We start from the raw sequence: 25,412 nt of genomic DNA, 5'->3' as shown, positions 1-25,412 counted from the left end.
TTGCAAATAATTACCAGCTCGTCAAAGTGACGGAATAACAAAACAGTAATGTCAGAGCGCGCCCAAATGGAGCGACACTTGAGGTGCCATCTAGTGTATAGATGCGGGCCCGTCTGCTTGAATGAAGGTGTACTTTTATATTAATGTCTGCAGTTTAGCAGGGCGATCATTTTATACATGTATATTTAATATTACTGTTCATTGTAAGAGAATATTTGTTTACAAAAGCTGTTATTTTATTTTTTTCTTTCATGCTGCGTATACTTGTTGTAACAGTAATGTTGTGGTGAACTTGTAAACTGTTTAATAAATACATAGTCAAATGTAGAAGTCTTTAGCCTTCATTCACATTTGCGTGTATCTTTCACTGTTAAGGGGCGTATACACGGGTGATTTTAGCCCCACCTCCTACTCCCGTCACCCCGTGTGTGCTTGGCTTTACTTGCTACTGTACATCCGTTAAGTTCTATCGGCACGACAATATTGCTGGGTGCACACTACACGACTCAGTGGTGGAGGGGATCTGGTCAGGTGCTGGCATCAGCAAGAGCATACACACTTGTCGATTGGTGGTGGGTAGTGTGAGCCATACTGCCCTTGTTGATGGTGTGCTCAATCGTCTGTACATGCAGGACTACTGAGGACGTTGTTAATAATCCACGGATGCTCAATGACTGCCCGACCAGTCGGGTTTTCAACGGTCAGTACTCCGACATCGGAATCCAGACTGTTTAAATGCACCGGCAGTCAGCATTCCGCTGTCGGGATCCCGATGGTAGGACTACCACACCACAGATGCACACATTCTTGGCGATACGGAACAAACGCACAAAGCAATATTTATAAATAATATCGCTCAAAACCGGTCCTGGATGTTGAATGTTGAGGCACGCACTGTACAGGTCATAGGAACTCTCCAAGCTGCATCTATTAGTGTGTGCACACAACGCTTGTACTACGGAACCTAAATCTGTTCTATGGACAACATGAATGCGGTCTGCAGGCTAGGAACCAATCGCGGTGACTCATCACAAACACCATGGATGTTCTCACTGCCTCTCATCTTAGAACCATTTTCTGCATGAGTCTCATGCCTTTTGGCTCCAGAAATAAACACAAGTGGGTTTTTTTTTTTTTTTTATCATAAATTTTATTTCTGTAAACAATAGTGTAAAATAATTATAAAGTATTGCATAGACTTTATTTTATTTTCATCATGGGGGAGATTTATCAAAACTTGCCATTTCTTAATACAGAGCCTGTAAAATGGCAAAATCTGATTGTTTGTTTGGTTTTAGATCTAGCACCAAGGATTGATCCATCTCCCCAACCTGATCATTTTAGCTGAGCTATATAGATATATATATATTACATGTTACAGAACTATCATAGTCCAAACTTTTTTTTCCATCTTGGATGCCAAGTGTGAAGAAGCAGTGAATCCCTTAATATACTAAGTACAGTAACAGTGTTTAGGTTATTACACACTTTAACAAAAATTCATTAAGGACCTATTTCCACGTTCCTTTTCAAGCAAAAGTGCTGGAAATTGAGAGGGATGGGGGGGGGGGGGGAGAGAGGAAATGGACACAACATCTGTCATCTGATAAAACATTTTTAAGAACTCTCCAATGAACCATTTTTGTATTCGTTCCCCAGGCGAATACTACCATTGAGCAATGTGATATTCCTATAGCTAAAGGGTTCCCTACTCTCAAGGTACAAAAATAATTGTAAAATATTGTATTTTCTCTGTATTATTGATCTGGAATCATCCATTCTGTTCCTGCACAGTAGTCACCTGGTGATTTATTACAATCTATTCTAGGATAGGGCTGCAAAGCTGAAGAAAGCGCCATCTGTTAAGTGCACAGGTTCTCAAACTCTGTCCTCTGGGCTCCACACCGTTCACGGTTTCCACGTGCACTTATTACTGACTGACATTTTGTCAGGTGACCTGGAAAACGTGACTGGTGTGGGGTCCTGAGAACCAAAATATAAGTTCATTGAGAATACAGATAGAGAAATGAAGTTTATGGTACATTCCATGTTCTCCTGCAGTGTGGAAGCTGCAGCACATTAACCCTGTAAACTGGCATTGCAATGTGGCTAGCCAGACTGGCATAATACAAACTACTAGTTTGCTGCACAGCGAGGGGAAAAAAGGTAAACAAAAAAAAACCCATAAACAAACTACCAATACAACTTCAGTTGTAAAATAACACTTCTGCGCAACATAACAAAAAAAAAAAAAAGAATAATACTTTTAACAGCTGTCCTCATCACTGTTCTGTAATCCACACAGCAGTTGCCATGGAAGAGTGGTCTTTAGAATCCCGACGGACTCCAATGAGTCAACTACATTCTGTTTTAAAGTTATCCTTTACCACAGAGGGGTTATAATCAATGCATGTCAAAACTGCAGTCTTGCCGAAAAGATGGCAGTTTTCAACATAAACCGATCGGAAGAGGCTCCGATTTATTAAATGCTATCTGTTTTTTTTTAATCTGGCAGGTCGAAATGTTCCGACCTGCCGAAAAAAAAACAGGTGGATTGATTGAATAGCTGCTAATACACCTGCTTTTCACGGAAACACAGCCAAAACCGAAAGTTCAACATAAAAAGATGCCGAACTGAGGCAGGGAGGACGGCGCCGTCCTCCTGTCTGCCGCCGCCTCCCGTACCCACCACCACCACCAGGTGAGAACAGCTCACCCAGGCCTGTCCTGGCTCCCGCACTCACCTGGTCCCCATGCCAGCCAGGTGAGCATCAGCAGTCAAATTCGACTTTGGATTTCACAGCTGCATTAAGAATGTATGCCAAATCCATTCTGGAAAAACTATTTCGGAATGGAAACGGCATCAATTGAATATATGCCAGAACCCAAATCACAGCAACAGGCACCGTGCACCACTATACAGGATCCTTGTGTGTGTGACGGACACCCTAAAATTCAGCCTTCATTGTGTTGCCTGGTCAGGACTGACGTAGTCCCATTGGAGGCTGCATCAGAGCTGCCTCACTGAGCCTCTACGAAATGTAGATATAACGGTTATAATGTAATGCTAGATTTGATCTATTATCCAAATTTTTTTTTTTTAAAGAGAACAGGAAAGATAAAGTGTTGGGAACAGATGTGAAAAGTATCCGGTTATTGCATAACAGAAAAGAATTGTGGCTACGCAGCATCTGTGACTGGGTACCACAGTAACCCCACCACGTTACGGTACCACACTAACCCCGCCACGTTACACTAACACATGCTGTCAGCCAGTCCTCTTCTAACTCTAGTTTCTGACTATATAACCCATAATTACCAATCATGGCTTAAGTGCAGAGTTTTATAGAAAGATTCTGTGAGTTTGCCTTAGTTTGTCACAGACTATGACTACGCCTTTAATATACCGGACTAGCTAAGCCCGCTCGAAGCAAAAGCTTTGAAAGCTAATCTGCTACCTTTTCATTGCCTGTTTTTCTGTATGTGTGAAAGATGTAGTTTCACTCGCTGCCAGCAGATGGCAGTGTTTCGTTTACACACGGACACTAGACATATATAAGATGAGGTAAGGCAGAAGCAGCTGTTCGTGTGGCACTTTGTATAGAACGTCCCAATTTCCTAACCCTGACTTAGAACATCCAATCCTTGTCTTTGAAAGGTCCCTGACCCCCTAAACATAGTGCAGGTCACCAATTTATGACCTGACCACTACGGGGAAGAATCGCGTCTGTCCATTGGCCAGCAACTTATGACATCACTGAAGCGCTTCTTTTCGGTCATGTTGCACGGCCATCAGCCACCTGCCCTGCTCTTGACACACCCATTTATTGCCATTGCCTGACTACTGCATCAGCCTAACCAATGGCTTGGGCCACAGTTAATCATATATGCCCTTTAACAGACCATTGTCCGCTATGTGGGAGATGCTAACATTAAGAACAGCATCATTTTTTTTTTCCCCTTGCAAAACAAATGTACAAAGGAATTTCAGGAACAATTGTTCATTTCATCAGTCATTTCTCTGCAGACCGCACATAAACTAAAGACGACAGAAGCAGCAGCTCCGGAGGCTTGTTCAAGAGGATTAAGTTCACGTTCCTCAAGCCGTCGTAGTGCATCCAGTATCCGTCAATCTGGAAGGCTGCGGAGTAATGGTGCTCATCTCTGTTGAACAGGGTAGCGCCTTCCAGAAGGTACCTGAAGGCAGAGCAGATAAACCAATCACAAGCCTTGTTTTATCCAACATCACTCACTACAGACCTCCCACAAGAATCAGTTATTTTGTGGACTCATTTACTATTCATTAACATTATGCTTTACAACTGCTAACAAAGGAGTAATAAAACAAGACTCGTGTAAAAAACATACCAAGAGCTTACAAACTATTGGAAAACAGGACTATATGTGACTGCAGCCTATCAAGTCTCTATTTCCTGGTGACATCAGCTAGGTGTCCGTTATGTCACTAGCTTCCCGTGTAAGATAACAGGCTCAGTATAATTGACACATCCCCCAGCTAATGACAGAACAGCTATGGCCTTGCAGTTACCAGCTGGCCGCCTACAGCTGTATGATACATCATAATACATATTGTCACCATACAGGACAAGTACATATCTTTCCATGCCTTGCCATAGTTTTAGCATTCCCTAACAGCAAAACTGTGGCAATGCATGATGGGACTTGAAGTTTCACAACAGCTGGAGTGCCATAGTTTGGACATGCCTGCACTAAGGTCAGCAATTAGTAACCATTTCCAGGATGGGGAAATGGACATATGATGGCCTTATGCTGCAGTGTATCAATGTAATATAGCAGTGGTTCTCAATTTCGGTCCTCAGAACCCCCCCCACAGTTCACCTTTTCCAGGTCACTTAGCAGGTGCACTCATTCACTGACACATTTTAAAAGATCCACAGGTGGGGCCAATTACTTCACTTGTGATTCTGTGTGGAGACCTGGAAAACGTGAACTGTTGGGGGATCCCGAAGACCAAGGTTGAGAACCACTGTCCTATAATAACTGGCAAAGCAGGTACAGGGGGATAATCTGGTGGTGGGGGTGATAACAAGATTTGTGTCTTTGCAGTAACACCCATCCAGCAACCATTGCGACTAATAACAGAAAAAGAGGGGACTAGCTTTAATTACACAACGGAAGTGTAGCAGTCGGTTAGTGTGGACACGTGTAACACATTTATCTTTATTGACTGAACACAAGATCATGAAAGTAAAATACTATACAAATAATCTTATTCTATGGACTATATTCTGTTAGGGAAAAAAAAGTTTACATTTAAAAGCAGTTATAGCCCAGGTTTGGCAATACTTCCAATTCATCCTATGCCCAATGTATACATTTCTTCCCTTCCCTCTGCAGTTTGTTTACAAGTCATAGTACAGTCTCCTGCACATATCTCAATATCAAGTGTCCCACCATCAGCTAACTTTATATTATCCACTATTGTTTTTATATAATCCCAAACTGCTCTGTGTATGCAATTTCACTGTGAAGTACGAAACTCTACAGGGGGGATTCAATTGCGTGTTGAAAAATCCTGCAGCAGGTGGTGTTTCCGCCAGACACAGAGTTTTACTATTCCGTTAGCGAGAAAATGAGACACTGTGATTTTATATAAAAGAAAAAAAAAATCACTGTTTTTTTTTTTTTCACGCACCTGAAGAGCAGGTCTGGCATTTCCCAAATTGTTAATAATTAGGACTTGCTCTGGAACCCCTTAGGTTCCAATTTTCCAAATAGTCTTTGTTCAAATGAAAATAAGTCCTGGCTTACTTTTCACAACAAACAGAAGAAAAATCATTGGATGATTGATTTTTACTGTGCGGGCGCATGCAACCATTCACGTCTGCTCACAGCTTAGTGTGGGGGGATTCAGGCATCATTGGCCAGCAAATATAGGCAGCCTGGTAAGCAGAAATGAATCGAACCGTATATACATGCATTTTTTTTTTCAATTGGACACTGCAGATATCGGGACCACATGTGGAATTAAAAATGTAAACCTTGCGCCCAATTGAATCCCCCCCCCCCCCCCCCCACCTGTGATCCTGACACTATTGCCCCATACACACGGTTCAGATGTGGTCCATTTTTCTATTCAATTTTGCTTACATAAGCAAAATCGAACCGAAATCGAACGCTTTCGATCCCGAAACTCAATAGAAAAAATAGACTGTGGCAAGACGATATTGTCCAAATCGAATGCGTTTGTCTTGCCATGCGATTTGAACCCGATTGAATTGGAATGGAATAACAAGGCAATCGCACCGTGTGTACACCCCTTAAATCTTTCTGTATTACTTCAAGCCCATAAACATTTAAGCATTACTTATTGCTGAACGGGACACAGTTTTCTATCTTTATGTGAATTAAAGTAACTGGTAAGTGCCCTCCGAAATGTATTAATAAACATTAACTTTTAATTGTCCATGGGCACATTCGATAGCCATGTGAAGATGGGAACCCCCAGTAATTATATGTGGGAACAACCACGTTGCCCTCAAACATACAGTATGGCTCTTGTTTAAATGTCCCAGCATGCATTCTCGCTACCAGTGGCTGCTGGCCCTCCAGCTGTGGTGTCAAACTCATGGCCCTCCAGCTGTTGTGGAACTACACATCCCAGCATGCCCTGCCACAGATTTTATATAATGGATTGCTAAAACTGGGGCAGGGCATGCTGGGATGTGTAGTTCCACAACAGCTTGAGGGCCTTGAGTTTGGCGCCACTGCCCTACAGTCTGAGATACCTCAGGCAGTCTCTGGGAGTCTTATTACGGAGCTTACGATCGCTTTGTACTTACTTATGTTCAGATAAATCCAAGTTATATGGTACATAAGCCAGGTCTTCTGACTTCCATTGTTCCATGTTTAAGATAACAAATGGCGGAGCTCCATGACAGAAAATTCTCTGAGAAAATTCTCTCAAGCAGCCACACCTAGAAGAGACAGAAAAGTCTCACCTACCATTATAGCACACACACCTATATACTGTATATACCTACACATATCACCGTCCAGTGCTTGGGGTCACCTACCCGGTCTCGTCACATACTTCAATCCTGGAGCAGAACAGCTCATCCACCGCCATCTGAATGAGGTCTCCGTGTGGTATGTCATGAGGGGGGCTGAAATGGTGGAGAAACAGGCATAGTCTTTACTGTATAAACCACATGGTAGAATCAGAGAAGATGCTTTTCCTAAGAATTTAATGTGTAGTCAAAGTAACGAAACACTGACCATGTGAAAAGGGATAACTCATTTTTGGCACTGGAGTAGTGGTGGGTCAGCCTCCATGCTCCTGACAATGGAGCCACAGGCAGGTCGCAGGACGTCAGCCCATTTTGGCCATCAATTTTATTTTTTTACACTCCCTCCTTTTACGCTCTGATTTTTGAACTTCCTGATCAGGGGCGGATTGGGAATTAAAACCAGCCTGGGAAATATCTTGAAGCAGCCCGGGTGGGATCAGATGACGCCAGCGGGAGCGGCTGTGTGTGGCCATGCATGCGCACCAGCCCTCCCGCGGCTATTTTTAGTGCTGTAAGACATGAGGCTGGTGGCGGCCATCTTGATTTTGGGCACAGTCCTGCGGTTGCTAAACGCGGGGATGTCGGTCGCGCGGTCCGCAGCCCAGCCAGGGGGGTGAGCGGTTACCCCGGTTTCCGTCAGGCCAATCCGCCCCTGCTCCTGATAATGTTATTACCAGATGCTATACAGAACTGGACAGGAGTCGCCTGTATACGGTACCAGATTTTACTGCCACATACACACCAGACTGCTTGTAATACAGGGGGATATTCTCGTTGATGCACCAAACCCCTCCCGGCGAATGGATGCCTACCCGCCCCCCCCTCTCGCAGTGCGGGTTTGCCCGCACAGGCCGCGAATGGATGTTTAGCATAGACATCCATTCGTATGCCGCGGGTAACCGCCCACATCTTTCGACTTTTAAGTCACTTCCATATGCGTGCACGCTGGCACGGATATGGGCGGGCAGCTGACATCCGGTGATGTCAGCTGCCAGCCCCCCGCTCCACCGCCTTATTACCATGACAACGCCCAGCATTTACATGGGAAAGCCTTATATGGTAATGGAGCAGCCCGGCACCCCAGCACACCGTCATGGGTGTGGACCGAATAACCCCCACAGTCCCTTAAGCAGACCACAAATGGATTTTCCGATTCATTCGTACTGCCAATGTGCTTTTTTTTTGGGGGGGGGGGGGGGGGGGGGTCTGCATTGCAAATGTATTTCTTCAGCTTTATTTTTTATTATGTACGGTTATACGTAGAGGCGTTCTAAAAATTGGAGGTTTTGATCAAATAAATTGTTAACGTAGTATCAGCGTTTGGCATTATCAATGCCCCTGGGAACACGCCAATACCACGCATGTACAAATTCTGCAATCAACGTTTCAGCTTATACGTATTGTAATTCTAGCTTGTGTTCCTGGGACGGGAACATGCCTCGTCACTGGGATAATAGCAGCTTACTTGATCAGTATAGTTTGCATGTGACTCTCCTGAACACGGATCGGACACTGTGGGTTGGAGCAATAGCTCTCCTGCAATGTGGCCATCAGGTGCTCCAGGTTTCGAGTGAAGTTTTCGTGCTCGTTGCCAAACAAGTCAATCTCCAGAGAGGCTTTGTGTATGCCGGACTTGTACTGGCGCTTCTCCATTTTGTCCCATATCCACAGCAGCTTTACCGATGTGAAACTGTAGGTGTCCATGAGGTGCAGGAAGTAATCAACGAACTCCCGGCCAAGGTAGTGAGCCAGTTCCCGGGGGAACGAGTTATTCTCCCGTAGGATGACGTAGAGAAGCATTAAAAACCCATCGATGGTACACGTGTTCTTCAGCGTTATCTCGACGTAAAGAGGCATACAAGACACCGCTTTGCGGCCAGCTTTAATGGTGAACACACCGCCCCAGGGGAGCACCGGCCTCCAGAACGAGCGGTCGTGGTCAGAGTTGTTCTTGATGGATGCTTTGATCTCTTGAAACAATGTCTTCATCCTGTAGAGAGATCGGAAGTAAAGTATTCCTAGTTATCAGTTACAGCTTGGCACATATGGTGCATTCTGAAACAGCGGTACTTGAAAATCGGTTCTCAAGGCACCGTAACCGTCTTTGGTGGCCACAGATGGGTTAAATCCAATTAAATAAGGCACTACTTAAATTACCTGTGCGTAAGCATGGATATCTTGGAAAAATAAGTACAGAAAAAATACTGACAGTGTTCTCAAGCGCTCCCTGTGTTTTCATCTTGGAAAAATGTTCTCTTAACATAACTTGAGGACATAAAGCGGTACTTGTTTCCTAGCAGGGCGCCCAGTTTTGTTACGTAGGGTACCATAGAGAAATCGCATCGCATGGGCCGTTTTAGTGCCGTGTGATGCGATTTTTTTAATGTAATTTATTCACTGCTCTGTTGGCCCCAGGGGATCGCATCGCACCTCCCCGCAAAATCGCATGCGATTTTACAGGGTGTGATGCAATGACATTGGGTAGTGGTGGTATGAAAAGGTCGGGAGGACGCATTCCGCCGCCGCTCGCCACGCTTCGGGGTGGCATGGATAGTGAGGGGGTGACTAAAACCTCATTGTATGTCATGCAAGTGTATAGCTAATGATCGCATTTGATTTTGAGGTGAGGTGCGATGCGATCCCCTGGGGCCAACAGAGCAGTGAATAAATTACATTAAAAAATCGCATCGCACTAAAATGGCCCATGCGATGCGATGCTACTACAAAGGCCAGTATTCAATGCCGGTGCGAGCGGCCGGCGAGGGGGTTAAACTGCGAGGATCACAGAAAACCAGTGATCCTCACAGTTTAACCCCCGCGCCGGCCGCTCGCACTATGCAACGTTCCGGGGGAATCCTCGCAGTCACAAAACTGCGAGGATTCCCCTAAACTGCGAGAGCCGCGGCTAGTGCAGCAAACTCGCTGTAATTAGCCTCGATTCTCGCAGTTTTTGGAGGCACATTCGCAACTTCCCCCTCGCTCAAAAAACGGAGCGAGGGGGAATTTGCGAATGAGGGGGGGTCAGTTGAATACTGACAGGGTGAGCGGTGACTGCGAGCAAAAAGTCCTGCTCGCAGTCACCGCTCGCCCACGGCATTGAATATATGCCAATGAATAGCTCTGTACACTTAGAGCGTACTGGGCGCCCTGCTACGAAACAAGTACCCATGAAGCATGTCCTGTGGGCCTATCTGGCAGGGCGCAGCGCCCTATAACTACTGTGACACAAATATCCTCTCCCCACTGATTAGGTGCTAGAGTGACACTAATACGCCCTCCTCTCTGATAAGGGTCAGGGGGTACTTGTTTAGTTTCACGGCAGCACTTCCCAGCAGATCGTATGTAAATCATATGCAAATCGCATGCAATATTTGCATACGATTCGATCTGCGATGCGTTTTAACACACCCCCACTATCCACGTCAGCCCGAAGCGTGGCGAGCGCAGGGTGCCCCGCGAGGGGACACGATACGCATACTCCCGACCTGTTCATACCCCACTATCCACATCGGCTTGGAATTGATTTTATAAAGTGTGGCGAGCGCAGCGAGTCCTGCGAGGTACCGCTTAAAACGAGCCCAAAGCATGGCGAGGGGCCTTGGAATACACATCAAGTAATCCATGTCCGTTCGCCACGCTTCAGGCTCGTTTTCCGCTGCGCTTGCCACGCTTCAGGCTCATTTTCCGCTGCGCTCGCCACGCTTCAGGCTCGTTTTCCGCTGCGCTCGCCACGCTTCAGGCTCGTTTTCCGCTGCGCTCGCCACGCTTCAGGCTCGTTTTCCGCTGCGCTCGCCACGCTTCAGGCTAGGTGTCTCGCTGCGCTCGCCACACTCCGCGACGACATGGATAGTGGGGGTATGAACAGGTCAGGAGGACACTTACCGCATCGCTGCGCTCGCCACGCTTCGGCCTGACGTGGATAGTGGGGGTGTGCTAAATCGCATCGCGGATCGAATCGTACGCAAATCGCATGCAAATCTCGTGCGGTATTTGCATACAATTTGCATGCGATGCAATCTGCTGGGAAGTGCCGCCGTGAAACTAAACAAGTACCGTGCAGGGTGCTGGGGCGACACTAATAGTCCCTCCTCCCGGATTAGGGTCAGTAACATTATCCAAAAACAGGACTAGAGATTTGGTTATGGTATAGATCAGTGGTTCTCAAACTCGGTCCTCAAGGACCATCAACAGTGCACATTTTCCAGGTCTCCACAGAGAATCACAGGTGAACTAATTAGCTCCACCTGTGATCTTTTAAAATGTGTCAGTGAATAATGAGTGCACCTGTGCACCTGCCGGGTGACCTGGAAAACATGCACTGTTGGGGGTCCTTGTGGACCGAGGTTGAGAACCACTGGTACAGATGATAGACAATCTCTACATCAAGTTACTAGGTCAACCACTAATGGTCAACACCTAAGAACTGTCCACATACTGCAGGTTGACGGTAGCAAAAGATCGGCACAAGGTAAGTCGACATAAACATAAGTGTCCCGCGCCTGCTCGCCATGCTTCAGGCACTGTTTAACTCTATGCCCACTTGGATAGTACGGTGCAAACCAAGTCAGTAAAATAAAAACGAACAACTTGTGTCAACCTTTTCAGTGTCAACCATGTTCATGTTGACCTGTGGCTTGTTGACTTAGGGTATGTCGACCTACTCATTGTCGGCCATCAGTGGTCGACCTAGTCATTGTTGACATACATTGTCGACCCAGGGACCGGATCCCAGAGATCTGAACAGCGGCAGCTGTCACATGAAATGAAATCCTCTGCTTATGCAAGGCACAGCAACATCAGACTGTAGAAAAAGGAATGGGGAACCTTCGGCCCTCCAGCTGTTGTTGAAATACACATCCCAGCATGTACTGCTACAGTTTTGCTATTTCGTCATACTAAAACTGTTGCAGGGCATGCTGGGATGTGTAGTTTAACAACAGCTGGAGGGCCGAAGGTTCCCCACCCCTGCTTTAGAACAAAATACAATAAAGCCTTTAAATAATAGGCGTCAATAGTTTGTTTGCTTTCAGGGACAAGAGCGTGAATATGTACGAAAGGAATGTGTAAGTTGGAAAAGCAGCCAATACGCTGTATATAGCTTTTGTGTAGACTATTGTACCAAGGGACAAATAACAGGACACAAAGGAGATTCAGCAATGGGCGATCAGATGTACACTGGATAGAGTTGCGCAGTATACAAGGGGTGATTACCTGCATATTACATAAATTAAGCAGAATATTGGGAATATATGAGCAGCGAACAAGGGGTGACAAACCTGTATATCGTGGGGTGTAGTGTTCCCGCTAGTCTGCGCCCTGCCCAATCTTTAAAGGGCAAATCGCGTCCTGCCCGTTTACCAGCGCCTTGCTAAAACAGCCAGTGTGAGTGAATGCAAGGGAGACTTCGGGGGAAGGATGGAATCCCAGCATCTCCGTAGGGATGGCCATCGACCATTCAAAATCATCGATGGTTTATGGCCAATGTAGAATAATTTTTCCATCGATGGGGGGAGAACCAGATGGTTTCCCTCCATCAATGGTACAGCAAAACCAATGTTTTGCGGGGGGGGGGTTTTAAGTGCTGGGACACCTGCGAAGCCACGCCCCTGTGTTTTGATTGGCCTACATGCCAATCAGTTAAACAAAATGGATGACCATCGATAAGTAAAAATATCGATGGCCATCCATTCCATAGTTTAGCACCATCAATGGCAATAGCAACGATGGCCATCCCTCCATCTCCATAGATGGGGCACGCCCACAATAGTGACAGCGGCGGCCTGCATACTTTTTGAATGAAGTGCCCAAATTGTGCGCGCTACCCGGCTTCCCCGGTACATAGACAATCATGTGTTGTGTCGGCCGGGAGTCCACCTCCGGAGCGTGGACTCCTGTGTAGGTCAGAGTAGTGGCAGGTGTCCCGTCTGTTACATCAGTGTCCCCGCCGCTGCCGAAAAGACAGAAGCTGCCTCCCATCCCACCAGGGAGCAGAAGCTGCTTCTTCCCTCCTCTCCCCCTAACCCCGTCCCTCTGGCTATGAACCCCCCATCCGCTGGCAGCAGCACGAAGCGGGGAAGCTGGGAGGCTGCCTCTTTTCTCCCTCTCCGCGCCGAGGAAAGGAGACAGCTGCAGCACATCTCTTCTCTGTGTAGCTGCTCTGCTCTCCTTCCACCACCATAGCAGCAGTGAAGGCAGCGAATGTTGGGCTGCCTGGCTGGACTGGGAACAAAATGTAAGTGGCACTTTTTGTGGGGCATTGTGAAAGGTGCACTACTGGGGGCATTACATTCAACGTGTGGCATAATGTGTAATGAGCATAACAGTGTGCAGCATATTGTGTTATGGGCAGTACAGTTTGTGGCATAATGTGTAATGGGAATTACGGTGTGTGGCATAATGTGTAGTAGGCATTACGGTGTGTGGCATAATGTGTAGCAGGCATTACGGTGTGTGGCATAATGTGTAGCAGGCATTACGGTGTGTGGCATAATGTGTAGCGGGCATTACAGTGTGTGCCATAATGTGTAGTGGGCATTACAGTGTGTGGCTTAATGTGTAACTTAGTGCCCTGCCTGTTTTTTCGCCTTCTGACACCCTCCACTGTGCTGAGAGCAGCGGGGGATGGGATGTGACTGGATGGTATCCGGACAGATCTAAAGGTGCGTACACATGTACAGATTTTCTGTCCGATCTATCTGGTGGGAACAAAATCCTGGAAATGTATGGGAGCATATGACAATCAAAAATTTCTACCCAAATGCAGGAAAAAAAAATGCTTTGATAAATTTGTTATATCAGAATGATTTAAACAATTTGTCTGACTGATCACTGTCTGTTTTCAAGTGTTTGGGACCAATTTTTTGATTGTCAGTTGCTCCCATACATTTCCAGATTTTTGTTCCCACCAGATAAATCAGACAGAAAATCTATACGTGTGTACGCACCTATAGACTGACTCATGATAGACAATCATATGGTCGACCACTAATGGTCGACAGTCAAAAGGTCGACAGGGTCAAATAGTCGACAGGCAATAGGTCAACATGGAAAAGGTCAACATGCATTTTTCTACAAAAATTTTAGCCGACATGTGCCGACAGGTGGTATTTCATGCCCTACCATCCACTAGAGCAGGCTTTCCCAACCGCGGTCCTCAAGGCACACCAACAGTGCAGGTTTTAGTGATATCCAGGCTTCAGCACAGATGGTTTAATCAGAATCACTCCGGTCTTAATAAATTCACCTGTGTGCTCAAGCCTGGATATCGCTAAAACCTGCACTGTTGGTGTGCCTTGAGGACCGTGGTTTGGAAAGCCTGCACTAGAGCGTGGAGGGAGAATAAACTAGTGTGCCGAGCGCAGCTGGGCACCGAACGCAAAGAGGACATGGTACACTTAGACAGTGTCCATGTCGAGCTATGTTGACATAGACACCCCAAAAACGTTAAAAACCATGTCGACCTTTTAACTATGTCCAGATTTTGACCCTGTCGACCTTTTCAATGTCAACCTTTTGACCCCGTCGACTTTGTAACTGTCGACCATCTACAGTGTAGACGATTTACATCATAACCCGGCTGGATGTGATGAGCCGACAGATGCTCTTATCAGAGGATTTCATCGGGTTTTCAGTGCGGCGGGGGGGCAGGATGCTGCTGAAAGAGCTGACACGCTGCTATACTCATCCCATCCGCCGCTGACAAATCGCTCACCTCCTCTGATGAGAGCAGCTGTTCCAGCTGCATAAGGCTCTGATACACTGCTCACCTCTACTAAGAATGGAGTGTCAGCTCTTCCAGGTGCCTCCCTGCCACCACCACCTCGACGTAAGTTGTAAGATATGGGGGGGGTGTCCTGCTAAGTGATGGGGCGGTGCCTACTCGAGGGCAGCACCCTGCCCTAAAAAAAATCCTAGAGTGAACACTAGGGGTGTACAATAGTGTTTAGTGAGTTTTCAATTATACCAGGTGGTTTTCAGTAATACGATAAATTGATCCATGCAATCATCAGTGACATAAAGCTCACCAATACCCCATTCACACTGAAAAGCAGATGACTAGGTCAAGCTATTCTACCTGGTACTTTGCCTTTAAACACGGAACCTTTTCTTGTGTGAAAGGGTCAAATTGGGTCGACATTCCCAGGCCTTTGACCCAGGAATAAAGCAGGGTATGAGACCGGGAATGTTGATCTGGGTTGACCCTTGGGAGGAGCGATTGCATGGTGAATAAGAGTAGCAGGGTTTCCTGCAGAGGAGCGGCTGCACGGTGAATGGGTGGAGCAGGGTATCCTTGGTGAAGCAGCTGCACGGTGAATGAGTGGAGTAGGGTACCCTGTCGAGAAGCGGCTGCATGCTCAATGAAAGGAGCAGAGTAATTTGTAGATAATGAGACGTGGTTGCGGATTATTACATAGACAGTGTCTAGATAGACAGTCAGTAGGTTTAACCCAAAAGGTCGACAGGGTCAAAATGTCAACATAAAAAAGGTAGACAGGACAAGTTAGACATGAGTTTTTCTTTTTGGGAGTCAATGTTAACAACTGGAGACATAGACCCTCAAGCCATGCTTCGGGCACAGTGCTGGCACACTATTATTGCCTCCCGCTATACCAACATGAATGGTAAAGTAAGAACAAGCTGCTTAAAAAATAAACCTTTTCTTGTGTCTACCTTTCTCATGTTTGACACTGTCGACCTATTGCATGTCGAATTTTTGACCCTGTTGAACTTAGCAGAATCACTTTATTGGCCATGTATACTCTCGTACACTAGGAATTTTTTTGTGGATACAGTGCAGCTTCAAGCATGGTACAAGAGGGATAACAGGACATACATACATTGCATCAGTTGCACATACAAATGACAATTCACATGTTATGATTTGCACGGTTAGATGGAGCAGTCAGGTGGTTAGATTAGCCGTATCTTAGAGTACATTGTTTAATAGCTGAATAGCTGTCGGGAAGCTTTTTGCGGTTCTTGACGACTTGGCAGGGATGGACCTGAAGTGTCTAGCTGATGGGTGCATATCACACAAGTTGGGGTAGAAGTATTGACTGATTGTCTAGACCAGTGGTAGCCAACCCTAGCCCTCGAGAGCTACCAACAGTTCACATTTTCAAGACAACCTAGCTGCTGCACAGCTGCACTCATTAATCACTGACACATTTTAAAAGATATACAGATGGAACTAATTAGCTCACTTGTGATTCTGTGAGGAGACCCGCAAAACATGCACTGTTGGTAGCTCTCGAGGACTAGGGTTGGCTACCCCAGATCTAGACACTGTAGATCTATCAACCGAAACCAATGAGATGTATACTGACATGCAAGGGCTGGTTAGCAATACCTCCTCACAGCACGGGGGTCCTGGGTTATAGTCCCACCAAGGACCCGTATGGAGTTTGTACGTTCTTCCCACATATGCGCCTACCTCCTCCCACACTCCAAAAACATATGGGGTAATTTGATTATGACATAAACTAACCCTTGGTGTAAATATGTATACATGGGGCAGGGAACACATAGTGCAGGCTCCTCAACGACTAGGTAATCCCTGTAAACCGCCGTGGAACAGACCTGCACTATTTTTACAGCCCTGATAATGGACATGTAATGCACAGTGCTGTGCAGTGTGACCCTGGCTCTGCATGCAATACCCTCTCGCAGCCAGGAATCACCTACACAGCCCCCTGCGGTCTGCTGAGCACAGTTGCGTGCCTCGAAAAAGGGAGGGGTGTCTCACCCGCTAGCGGTGCTCGCACTCAGCCTAGAAGGTGGGTCGCGGGGCCCCAGGGGGCGGCTCCGGCCACTTCCGACATGGATCCAGCTGCTCGTCCGCACACGGCCTCTGCCCAGCTGCGCACGACGACAATAACAACAACACCCGTGACGTCAGCACGTCCGCGGCGTGCGTTCCACGCTGGAAGAACCTCCGGCTCATGGCACGCCAGGCGTTGGGACGTAAGCACGCGGAAAAGGGCAGGCCGCGGGTGTGTGTGTACGCACTCTGACGTGATGACGTAAACACGCAGGAACGGGTCAGGCCGTGGTTGTGGTCACGACGACGCAGTGACGTGCTTACCCAACGTGTGCGGGCGCGCTGGGCGGTGTGGCCCTGTCTGACGGCGCGTGTTATTGGCGAGCTGCTGCAGCTGAGGCGCCCAGGAGACTGTGGAGAGGCGCTGCCGAGGTGACCGGGACGTAAGAGACGCGTGTGCGCGCTGCAGACCAGGCCCAGGCTCTGTTACCGGTATGTATGAGGCCCAGGGAGCGGGGCCAGTGCCCTCAGGGCTGGGTGTGTTGGACTGTTACCCCGCGTGTTGCTGTGCGTCCCCTCTGAGCAATATACCTCCATAGGCCGCCGTGCCTCATATCTCCTGTAGGCCAGCGCTCCAGTGCTGCTGAGTCGTGCAGTTGCCACTATTAACTAGTACGGTGCTCTGTATATTGTACATAGACATTATTTTGGGTTCTTTTTAATATATCTTTTCCCCTCCTCAACAAATCTAGAGGAATATACGGTGAAGATGGCGGATGTGAAGGCAGATCCCAGTCCCCCGCTGAAAGAGGCAGATGACAACTCGGCGGCCATGCCTGAGGCAGCACCAGCCAATAAAGACGTCCTGGAAGTGACGCCCATGGAGCAGTCCCCGGAGCAGGATGTGGTCAGGGTGGGGGAGGAGGCCGCTGAGCCCCCAGAGCCGCCTTTTCCTCCCGAGTTTGATAAATACTGGAAGGTGTTGGAAGCGAATACTGAGGACTTCAACACCTGGACGTACCTGCTGCATTATGTGGAGCAAGAGGTCAGTAGCAGAACACTAGAGGGAGTTCAATATCTGCCACCTACGATACTTTTCCTCCATATGTGTCCCGTCCCCCGGGTTATTTTCTCTGCACTCTTGTTTCTGACCTACATGCTAGGCAGGCCTCACTCTCAGAGCTTTCAAGGAAAACTGGATCCCAACCCTTGACCCTTCTCATAGGTGATCTTCAGCTTTTTCCCACTTCCATGGAGGAGCGATACTATGCTCCCTCCGGTCTTCTGGTTCACATACTAACAGCTGTCCAAGTTACAGTGAGGGGATTATTGGATGATATGACTGCTATAGATTCCATTTCATCCTCTGATTACTTCTGGGACCTTGGTAAAGTGAAACCAAGTACAAGCTATGTAACACATTAAAGAATATTGTTACTTTGCCCCTTCTTGCAGGGAAACGTGAGGTTAAGCTATTACATCTATAAGGTATGCGCAGTTTAAAATAATAGTTCCTCTCCTAGAGTGTTGTGGTCAAAAAAGATGAGACGTCATTCTTTTGTAGACTGATCAGTTGTACAGCAAATGAAACGTTTTAGGGGCTGAAGCAACTCTTATGAAGTTTGAGGCTAGTACAGGGTGCTGCACGACTCATGCTTCCGAACATGGATGAGTATGGGCCTCTGTAGAAACAGTTGTGACTCACTTGGGCCGCACTTATTCTCTGGGCAGCTAATCTTCTCAATCTCATCCACTTTTTCTCTCCTTGTGAAGACCCACTTTGGGCTTGAATTGAACCGTATTATTACGATCTAGTTGAAGTCATTTTTGGAAGAATTCCTGTAAGTTCTCACTGGGTGAATTAAGTACCCAACGTCATTAGAGAACACCTGTTACTTCTGGACCCGGTTGGCTTATGGTTAATGGAGGCTTACCTCCTGCAATTACCCATTGTGGTTTGTGCCCCTGCCCATAGTTATCAACATTGTGAAGGTGATCATGTAAGTTTAGCATAAAATGCTAAATGATGGATTCTTTATTCGCCGATGTCCTGACCTTAGAACATGGATGCATTTCTGGGTTACCATCCAAACGTTTTTGGAACCCGAAGTCACTTGTCTGATCCCAGGGACGCGGAGGTGCCAGAATTTCTACTTCAACCCCTTTCTACCTCAGTCAGTGGAACAACTTGTTGCTCTTCATCCTGACGCCAACAAGCGGCTTTAGCAAGTGTTGTTCAGTATGAAGTAGGTTCTGTCACTGGCGTCATCAGATTCTGAATCCCACATGGATGTCCGGCTTTTTTTTTTTTTTTTTTTTTTTTTTTAATACTGGCCTTTTTACACCACAAAGGAAGTCAGTGTCATATTTGCAAATGTATTAGTGGAGGCCTGATCAGACTCAGATGATAGGCTCCATGTGGGTTGGGATGGACATCGATGGTAATAGTGCATCTGGCCATTGATGGTGGCATACTATGCAATGGATGACCATTGATGTTTTTAACCTATCGATGGTCATCCATTTTCTTTGACTGATTGGCCATGTTGGCCAATCAAAACATGCGGGTGGGTATTCAAGGGTGTTGGGAGCGGATCTGTGCTCCGTGTCCTGGCCCCCTTGGGGGAAAGGGGGGGGGGGGGGATTGATTGACATTGATGGAGAGAAACCCCCCCCCCCCAATCTATGTCAAAACTATTGTAGATCGGCCATAAACCATCAATGATTTCAAATCACTGATGGTTGTTGGCCAATGCTGCATGTGGGTAGAGAAGCATTCTTTTTTGGTTCTGCTGCTGGTCTTGCAATGGCAAATGCGGTTTGTATAGGGCTATATAGGTTTTTTGTTTCCTCCCTATAGAAAAAAAACCCAGTAACTAATTCAGGGAATCTTTGTCACAAAGTGTACCCATTGTACCGGCATATTGTAGTGTGTACTTATTGAAGCATATGAACCATAAATGTAAATATTATCCTAGCTTAGGCTATATAAGATCTCGGGCTTTGATACAGCTGCTGCAATCACTGACAAGGCAGGCTTGCCTACTTCTGCGATAAACCGTATAAATATGTTTCATTTTTCTTTAAAGAGGACCAAAACACATGGCAGATTATAATCGTCAAAAACCAAGGCTTCAAGGTTGTATGTATGTGTATATTTTTTTAAATATACAATTTATCCCTGCGTATTTGGCACAGCACCATCTGACCACCCGTTTGTTTCTTTATCTAGAATCACATTGCTGCTTCCCGGAAAGCGTTTGACACATTTCTCGCTCATTATCCGTATTGTTACGGCTACTGGAAGAAGTATGCGGATTTGGAGAAGCGGAACAATAACATCATGGAAGCGGATGAGGTAATTTGATGTTTGCGTAGACAGACCGAGAAGACCAGACGCTATTTAGCACGGACACTAATGCAGGCCCTGTGTACAATTAAAGCAGGATTATTATTATGACATTTGTCACGAGCGGTGACATTTGTGCTAATATCTCCTTTCTTTGTTGACAGGTGCGTTATATCTCCACAGTTTGTCAAGCTGTGCAGTGCAACCCTCTATTACACTGCAGCTTAACATGTAGGGGCAGGTCTTTTCTGTCATTCGTTGTGTGGTGGCTTAGTTTTTAATTCTGCTGGTTACATTGTGTTGCTTTTGCTATGAATTTGTGGTCAGAAGCTGTGAATGCGATTCTAATGGGTCTGTGCCTTATGGTCTGTACCCCAAAGCCAGCCCTCAGCTCCTGCTAAGAATACATCTGCACACTGAAGATCCAAGATACTGCAAGTGGGGCTCAGAACATAAACCATGTTCTATCCAACCTCCACTTCAATGGTAATGGCAGATTTCAATGAAATTCCAAATATTTAGCATTTGTAAGGTTGACCGAATACAAGTTTTTCATTTGGAACCAGTGTATCATCCTCCTTGGTCTGTTTTTTTTGTTTCCCCTTCTCTTTTGTGCAGGTGTATCGTAGAGGAATTCAGGCTATAACATTAAGTGTTGATCTGTGGATTCATTATATCCAGTTCTTAAAAGAGACATTGGATCCTGCTGACCCGGAGACCTGTAACACTTTGAGAGGGTGAGTTTCTACTGAACACATGCAAAAGCTACAGTTGTAAGACTTATATAGTATGATAGAGTATATCTCCAATCCCTGATATGGGTCAATATTCCACCTTACCTGCTGGCTTTTAGATATGAAATTGGGCATATACAAAGGTTAGGGGACACGAGTGAGACCATGGGGTATAGCAGTGGCGACGGTTGATGGATGCTCATAGCAGATAATATTAATAATTATTTCTGCTCAGTATTCACTGCTGAAAGAGAGGGGAAGGGGCCACAGTTAAGTTGCAAGTATAGTCAGAAAACTGAGGGAGAGACCAGTACATTTACAGAGGAGAAAGTCCTCACAGAAATCTCAAAACTGAAAGTGGATAAATCAATGGGGCCAGATGGGATACATCCAAGGATACTAAAAGAGCTTAAAGGGGAGCTGGTAAAACCAATAACAGAATTATTCAACCAGTCACTATGTACTGGAGTAATCCCAGAGGACTGGAAAACAGCGAATGTAGTCCCACTGCACAAAAGTGGAAGCAAGGAAGAGGTAAGCAACTATCGACCAGTGAGCCTTACATCAGTAGTAGGGAAATTGATGGAAACACTCTTAAAACAAAGAGTTGTAGAATATCTCAAAACCAGCAATTTACAGGATCCAAAACAGCATGGGTTTACTGGGGGAAGATCATGTCAAACAAATCTTATTGACTTTTTTGACTGGGTGACTAAAGTAATAGTTCAAGGTGGGGCTGTAGATGTAGCTTATCTAGACTTTAGTAAAGCTTTTGACACTGTCCCACATCGCAGACTGTTAAATAAACTTGAAAGCTTGGGATTGGATTCTAAGATAGTTGAATGGATAAGAGCGTGGTTGCAGGACAGAAAACAGAGTTGTAGTAAACGGAGTACAGTCAAAGGAGGGAAAGGTTACAAGTGGAGTACCCCAGGGATCTGTACTTGGACCGGTGCTTTTTAATATCTTTATTGGTGATATTGCAAATGGAATTGAGGGTAAAATGTGCCTTTTTGCAGATGACACAAAGGTATGCAACAGGGTAGACACACCAGGAGGGGTAAAACAAATGATTGAGGATCTAGGCAGATTAGAGAAATGGTCATGAGAATGGCAACTACAGTTTAATGCCAAAAAATGCAGAATCATGCACTTGGGTCTCAGAAATCCAAAGACTCAATATAGTATAAATGGCACTATAATGGAAACTACTGAGGAAAAGAGGGATCTAGGTGTCACTATTTCAGGGGACTTAAAAGCAGGTAGGCAATGTAACAAAGCAATGAAGAAGGCAAGTCAGATGCTTGGTTGCATAGGGAGAGGTATCAGCAGTAGAAAGAAAGAAGTAATAATGCCACTGTATAGGTCATTGGTACGACCTCACCTAGAGTATTGTGTTTAGTTCTGGAGGCCATATCTCCAGAAGGATATAAATACATTAGAGACTGTACAAAGAAGAGCAACTAAAATGGTGCATGGCCTACATCACAAAACGTACCAGGAAAGACTAAAAGATCTTAATATGTATACTTTAGAGCAGAGAAGGGAAAGGGGGGACATGATAGAAACTTTCAAATATATCAAGGGCTTTAACAAGGTACAGGTGGGAGACATTCTTCACAGGAAGAGGAGCAACAGAACACGAGGACATGCACTGAAACTAGAGGGAGAAAGATTCAGGGGAAATGTGAAGAAGAATTCTTTCACAGAAAGAGTAGTAGATAAGTGGAATAGCCTCCCAACAGGTGGTAGACGCAAATACAGTAGTACAATTTAAACATGCTTGGGATATTATCTGCCGTCAAATTCTATGTTAAGCAGCCCCCCCCCCCTCCCCATTACTGCCTCGAAGCACTGAGGTCATGGGCTTGATTCCCACTATGGCCCTGACTGTGCGGAGTTTGTATATTCTCCCCGTGCTTGCGTGGGTTTACTCTGGGTACTCCGGCTTCCTCCCACAGTCCAAAAATATACTGGTAGGTTAATTGGCTTCCAACAAAACTTAACCCTAGAATGTCTGTGTGTGTGTATACTGGTAGGTTAATTGGCTTCCAACAAAACTTAACCCTAGAATGTCTGTGTGTGTGTGTACATGTGGTAGGGAATATAGATTGTAAACTCCACTGGGGCAGGGACTGATGTGACTGTTTTAATATTCTCTGTAAAGTGCTGGGGAATATGTGTGCGCTATATAAGAAACTGTAAATAAATAATAAAGCAACAGTATTTTATGAACCGTGATTGTAGGCAGAAAAAAAAGATTATATAATGCTGACAAGAAAATGATTTGTAATTAAGCAATTAACAAAGGACCACCTTGAGGCAGTCAAAATTGACTGACGAGGCCCAATACACACTAGAAGATTCTTTCCAATCTGGAAATTTTGGGTAGCAAATGACAATTGACCATTTGATCCCTAAACATGGAAAATAGACGGAAATGGTCATTCAGACAAATTAGTTAAATTTCATTTGTGCAGATGACTGTTCTTGTCTATTTTCGAACTTTTTGTCGCAAATGGCTAATTGTAATTTATTCCCAAAATATTCTGGATTTTCATTCCAAACAGCCAGATTGGAAAGATAATCTTCTAGTGTGTATGGGCCCTAGTATGAGAGAGAAACAAAGTAACATGGCTGAGCGAAAAAAGGAAATGGGAAATCTCTAAAGAATGGGGAAACATTGAGATATTAGCCTGTCAACATTGTCCACAAGAAGAATGACTGAACTGCTGAGCAGCCTAAACCAATGTAGAATGTTTCATGAGGGCTAATGAGGATATTTAAACAGGAGAGTGAGGTCGTGAGACGGAAGCTGGTCCCAGGAACAGAAGACCCAAAGAAGTAGAGGGAAGTAAGAGAGGGAGCAAGTCGGTGATGAGAGGAAGTAAGAGAAGAGTAGGAGAGGGACCATAGAATAGAAGTAGATAAGAGGAGGAAGAGGACAATCTTATAAGACCAGGAAGGGTCGCGTAATGTAAAACCTACTAAGAAGGCCAGATTGCGTGAAACGGATCCACCGTGTTTTGGAGACTTGTTAAATATTTTATTCTAAAAAAAAATCTGGTTCACTTGTTCCTGATGAAACTGGAGTTCCTTGCTTTCAGGCTCTAGCAAAGTGGTATTTAGCTGCACAGGAAATCTAAAACATTAATCTATACGTATGCTTAAGCGTCTGGCAGGTTGGCCGACACAGAAGTAGCGTAGCCGGGTTGATGGGAGGGGCCAGGATGTAATGGGTTATAAATGAATGAACTATCATTCAAGGATGCTCAATTTATGAGCAGGTCCACCAGATCTAAAAGAACTATCAAATGTCACCACTTCCTCACCAACACAGGTCAGGTGTACTGAAGTACGTTTCTAGAACAATAATCATCGGGTGTACACCTATATAAGAATTCTCCTTAATAGACACACTAATGGAAACTTTTGATATATTGGACCTGGTGGCATCCTAAGTGTTGGCTAGAGGATATCGCAAATCTAGCTACCACATAAGTTCATAGGCAGCTAAGGGTAAAATGGAATGGTGTAAGTATTAAATGATGCATTCTTCAGTGCACCTGTAAATACAATGCTCTTCCATCGGAGTGGAATCGCTGAGGCAGTGGCACGTTAAGTGACGAGCTGACAAAGTGCCCCCATCCTTCAGCGTTTTATAGATGCACTGTCTGCCCCTGCCAGCTCCAGTATGCATGCAAGAGATCCAACAACTGTGGCAAGATCACCCACATGCAGCCACCACAGTGGCTGTGAATGGGGCAATGACACCTGCAGATATCGGAATTGTTAGTGCTTCTGACCTTTTATACATTGCCCACACATAAGTGTGATCATAAAGATACCAGCACTGATTATTACATGGTCTCTGTCTGTCCAGGGCATAGTCCAAGTTTTCACTTCACTTGCTGGATCCTGCTTTTCCTATGTTCTCCTAAGCATTTGTTACCTATACCTCTTCAGTCAGGCAATGAAGAGGATTCTAAAGATTCCTCCCTTCCAGAGGATTTTTTTTCCAACAGTTAATTTTGTTCCTGGGAAAGCACATACTAGTCTTGTGAGCATGGAGGCCTTAATAATGGAAAGTTGGGCCCTTCCTAAAAAGGGGTGTCAGATTTCAATTAAAAAAAAATAAAAAATTCTACTAGATTAAACTGGGTGATTTCTGTTTGTGGATTCTTCCATATTTTTTTTAACCTGCAGGTGAGCCAATGAGCCTTGCTTTTGTTACCCTTGCTTTGGAGACGTGCTGGTGTTTTTTTGGTCAGGTACGCCCCCCCCCCTCTTTTAATGGTGGAGAATGTCAAGAGGTGGCGACCTTGCTAAGAGAAGCATCTTTTAGACTCCCATTATTTGCTCCGCTCTGATTACAGCCACGGCAGTGGCAGTTAGGAAAGCCTTTTGGTTTTGCATTTGGTGAGCTGTTTTATATCTGCCTTTCAATGGTGAGATCCTTTGTGTCCTTTCACTGGTTGTTAATCACTTCTACAGCTGCCTCAAGCCTGTTTCTAAGG

The 25,412-nt window shown here is 45.5% G+C and overlaps 2 protein-coding genes across 6 annotated transcripts in view; one reads left to right on the top strand and one right to left on the bottom strand.

Annotated features, from left to right (window-relative positions):
* Positions 1-1,566: 1,566 nt before the first annotated feature.
* DORIP1 (dopamine receptor interacting protein 1) lies at positions 1,567-16,958 on the bottom strand. Of its 2 annotated transcripts, XM_083167797.1 has the most exons (5): positions 16,798-16,956; positions 8,518-9,042; positions 7,059-7,148; positions 6,825-6,959; positions 1,567-4,197 (listed from the first exon to the last, which is right to left on the bottom strand). In XM_083167797.1, the coding sequence occupies exons 2-5, from the start codon at positions 9,039-9,041 to the stop codon at positions 4,014-4,016; spliced, it is 933 nt and encodes a 310-aa protein (XP_083023923.1). In that variant the 5' UTR covers position 9,042; positions 16,798-16,956; the 3' UTR covers positions 1,567-4,013. The 2 variants fall into 2 exon arrangements, with proteins under 2 accessions (XP_083023923.1, XP_083023924.1); XM_083167798.1 differs by lacking the exon at positions 6,825-6,959 and having other exon boundaries at positions 16,798-16,958.
* Positions 16,959-17,073: 115 nt separating this feature from the next.
* PRPF39 (pre-mRNA processing factor 39) overlaps positions 17,074-25,412 on the top strand; it is a 30,867-nt gene continuing 22,528 nt past the window's right edge. The window contains exons 1-5 of one of the 4 annotated variants that reach the window (XM_083166702.1): positions 17,719-17,857; positions 19,902-19,958; positions 20,045-20,170; positions 20,542-20,647; positions 20,780-20,898. In XM_083166702.1, coding sequence (XP_083022828.1) covers positions 20,621-20,647; positions 20,780-20,898 — 146 coding nt within the window. In that variant the 5' untranslated portion in view covers positions 17,719-17,857; positions 19,902-19,958; positions 20,045-20,170; positions 20,542-20,620. Of the gene's footprint in view, positions 17,305-17,564; positions 17,858-19,901; positions 19,959-20,044; positions 20,648-20,779; positions 20,899-25,412 lie in introns of those variants that run through there. The other 3 variants (XM_083166700.1, XM_083166703.1, XM_083166701.1) reach the window with 3 other exon arrangements.

Source organism: Crinia signifera, chromosome 12 (assembly GCF_055691185.1).
Source record: "Crinia signifera chromosome 12, ASM5569118v1, whole genome shotgun sequence".
Taxonomy (NCBI): domain Eukaryota; kingdom Metazoa; phylum Chordata; class Amphibia; order Anura; family Myobatrachidae; genus Crinia; species Crinia signifera.
Note: the sequence above shows the minus strand (reverse complement) of the source record. Positions and strands in the feature narration are given on the sequence as shown.

Bases quoted from the DNA above. Each gene is read 5' to 3' on its own strand.
- DORIP1 (XM_083167797.1), bottom strand. From the start codon at position 9,041: ATGAAGACATTGTTTCAAGAGATCAAAGCATCCATCAAGAACAACTCT. The intron at 6,960-7,058 runs GTAGGTGACCCC...TGTCTCTTCTAG, and splicing joins GAAGTATGTGACGAGACCGG to GTGTGGCTGCTTGAGAGAAT. The intron at 4,198-6,824 runs GTAAGTACAAAG...CTCTGCCTTCAG, and splicing joins TTGGATTTATCTGAACATAA to GTACCTTCTGGAAGGCGCTA.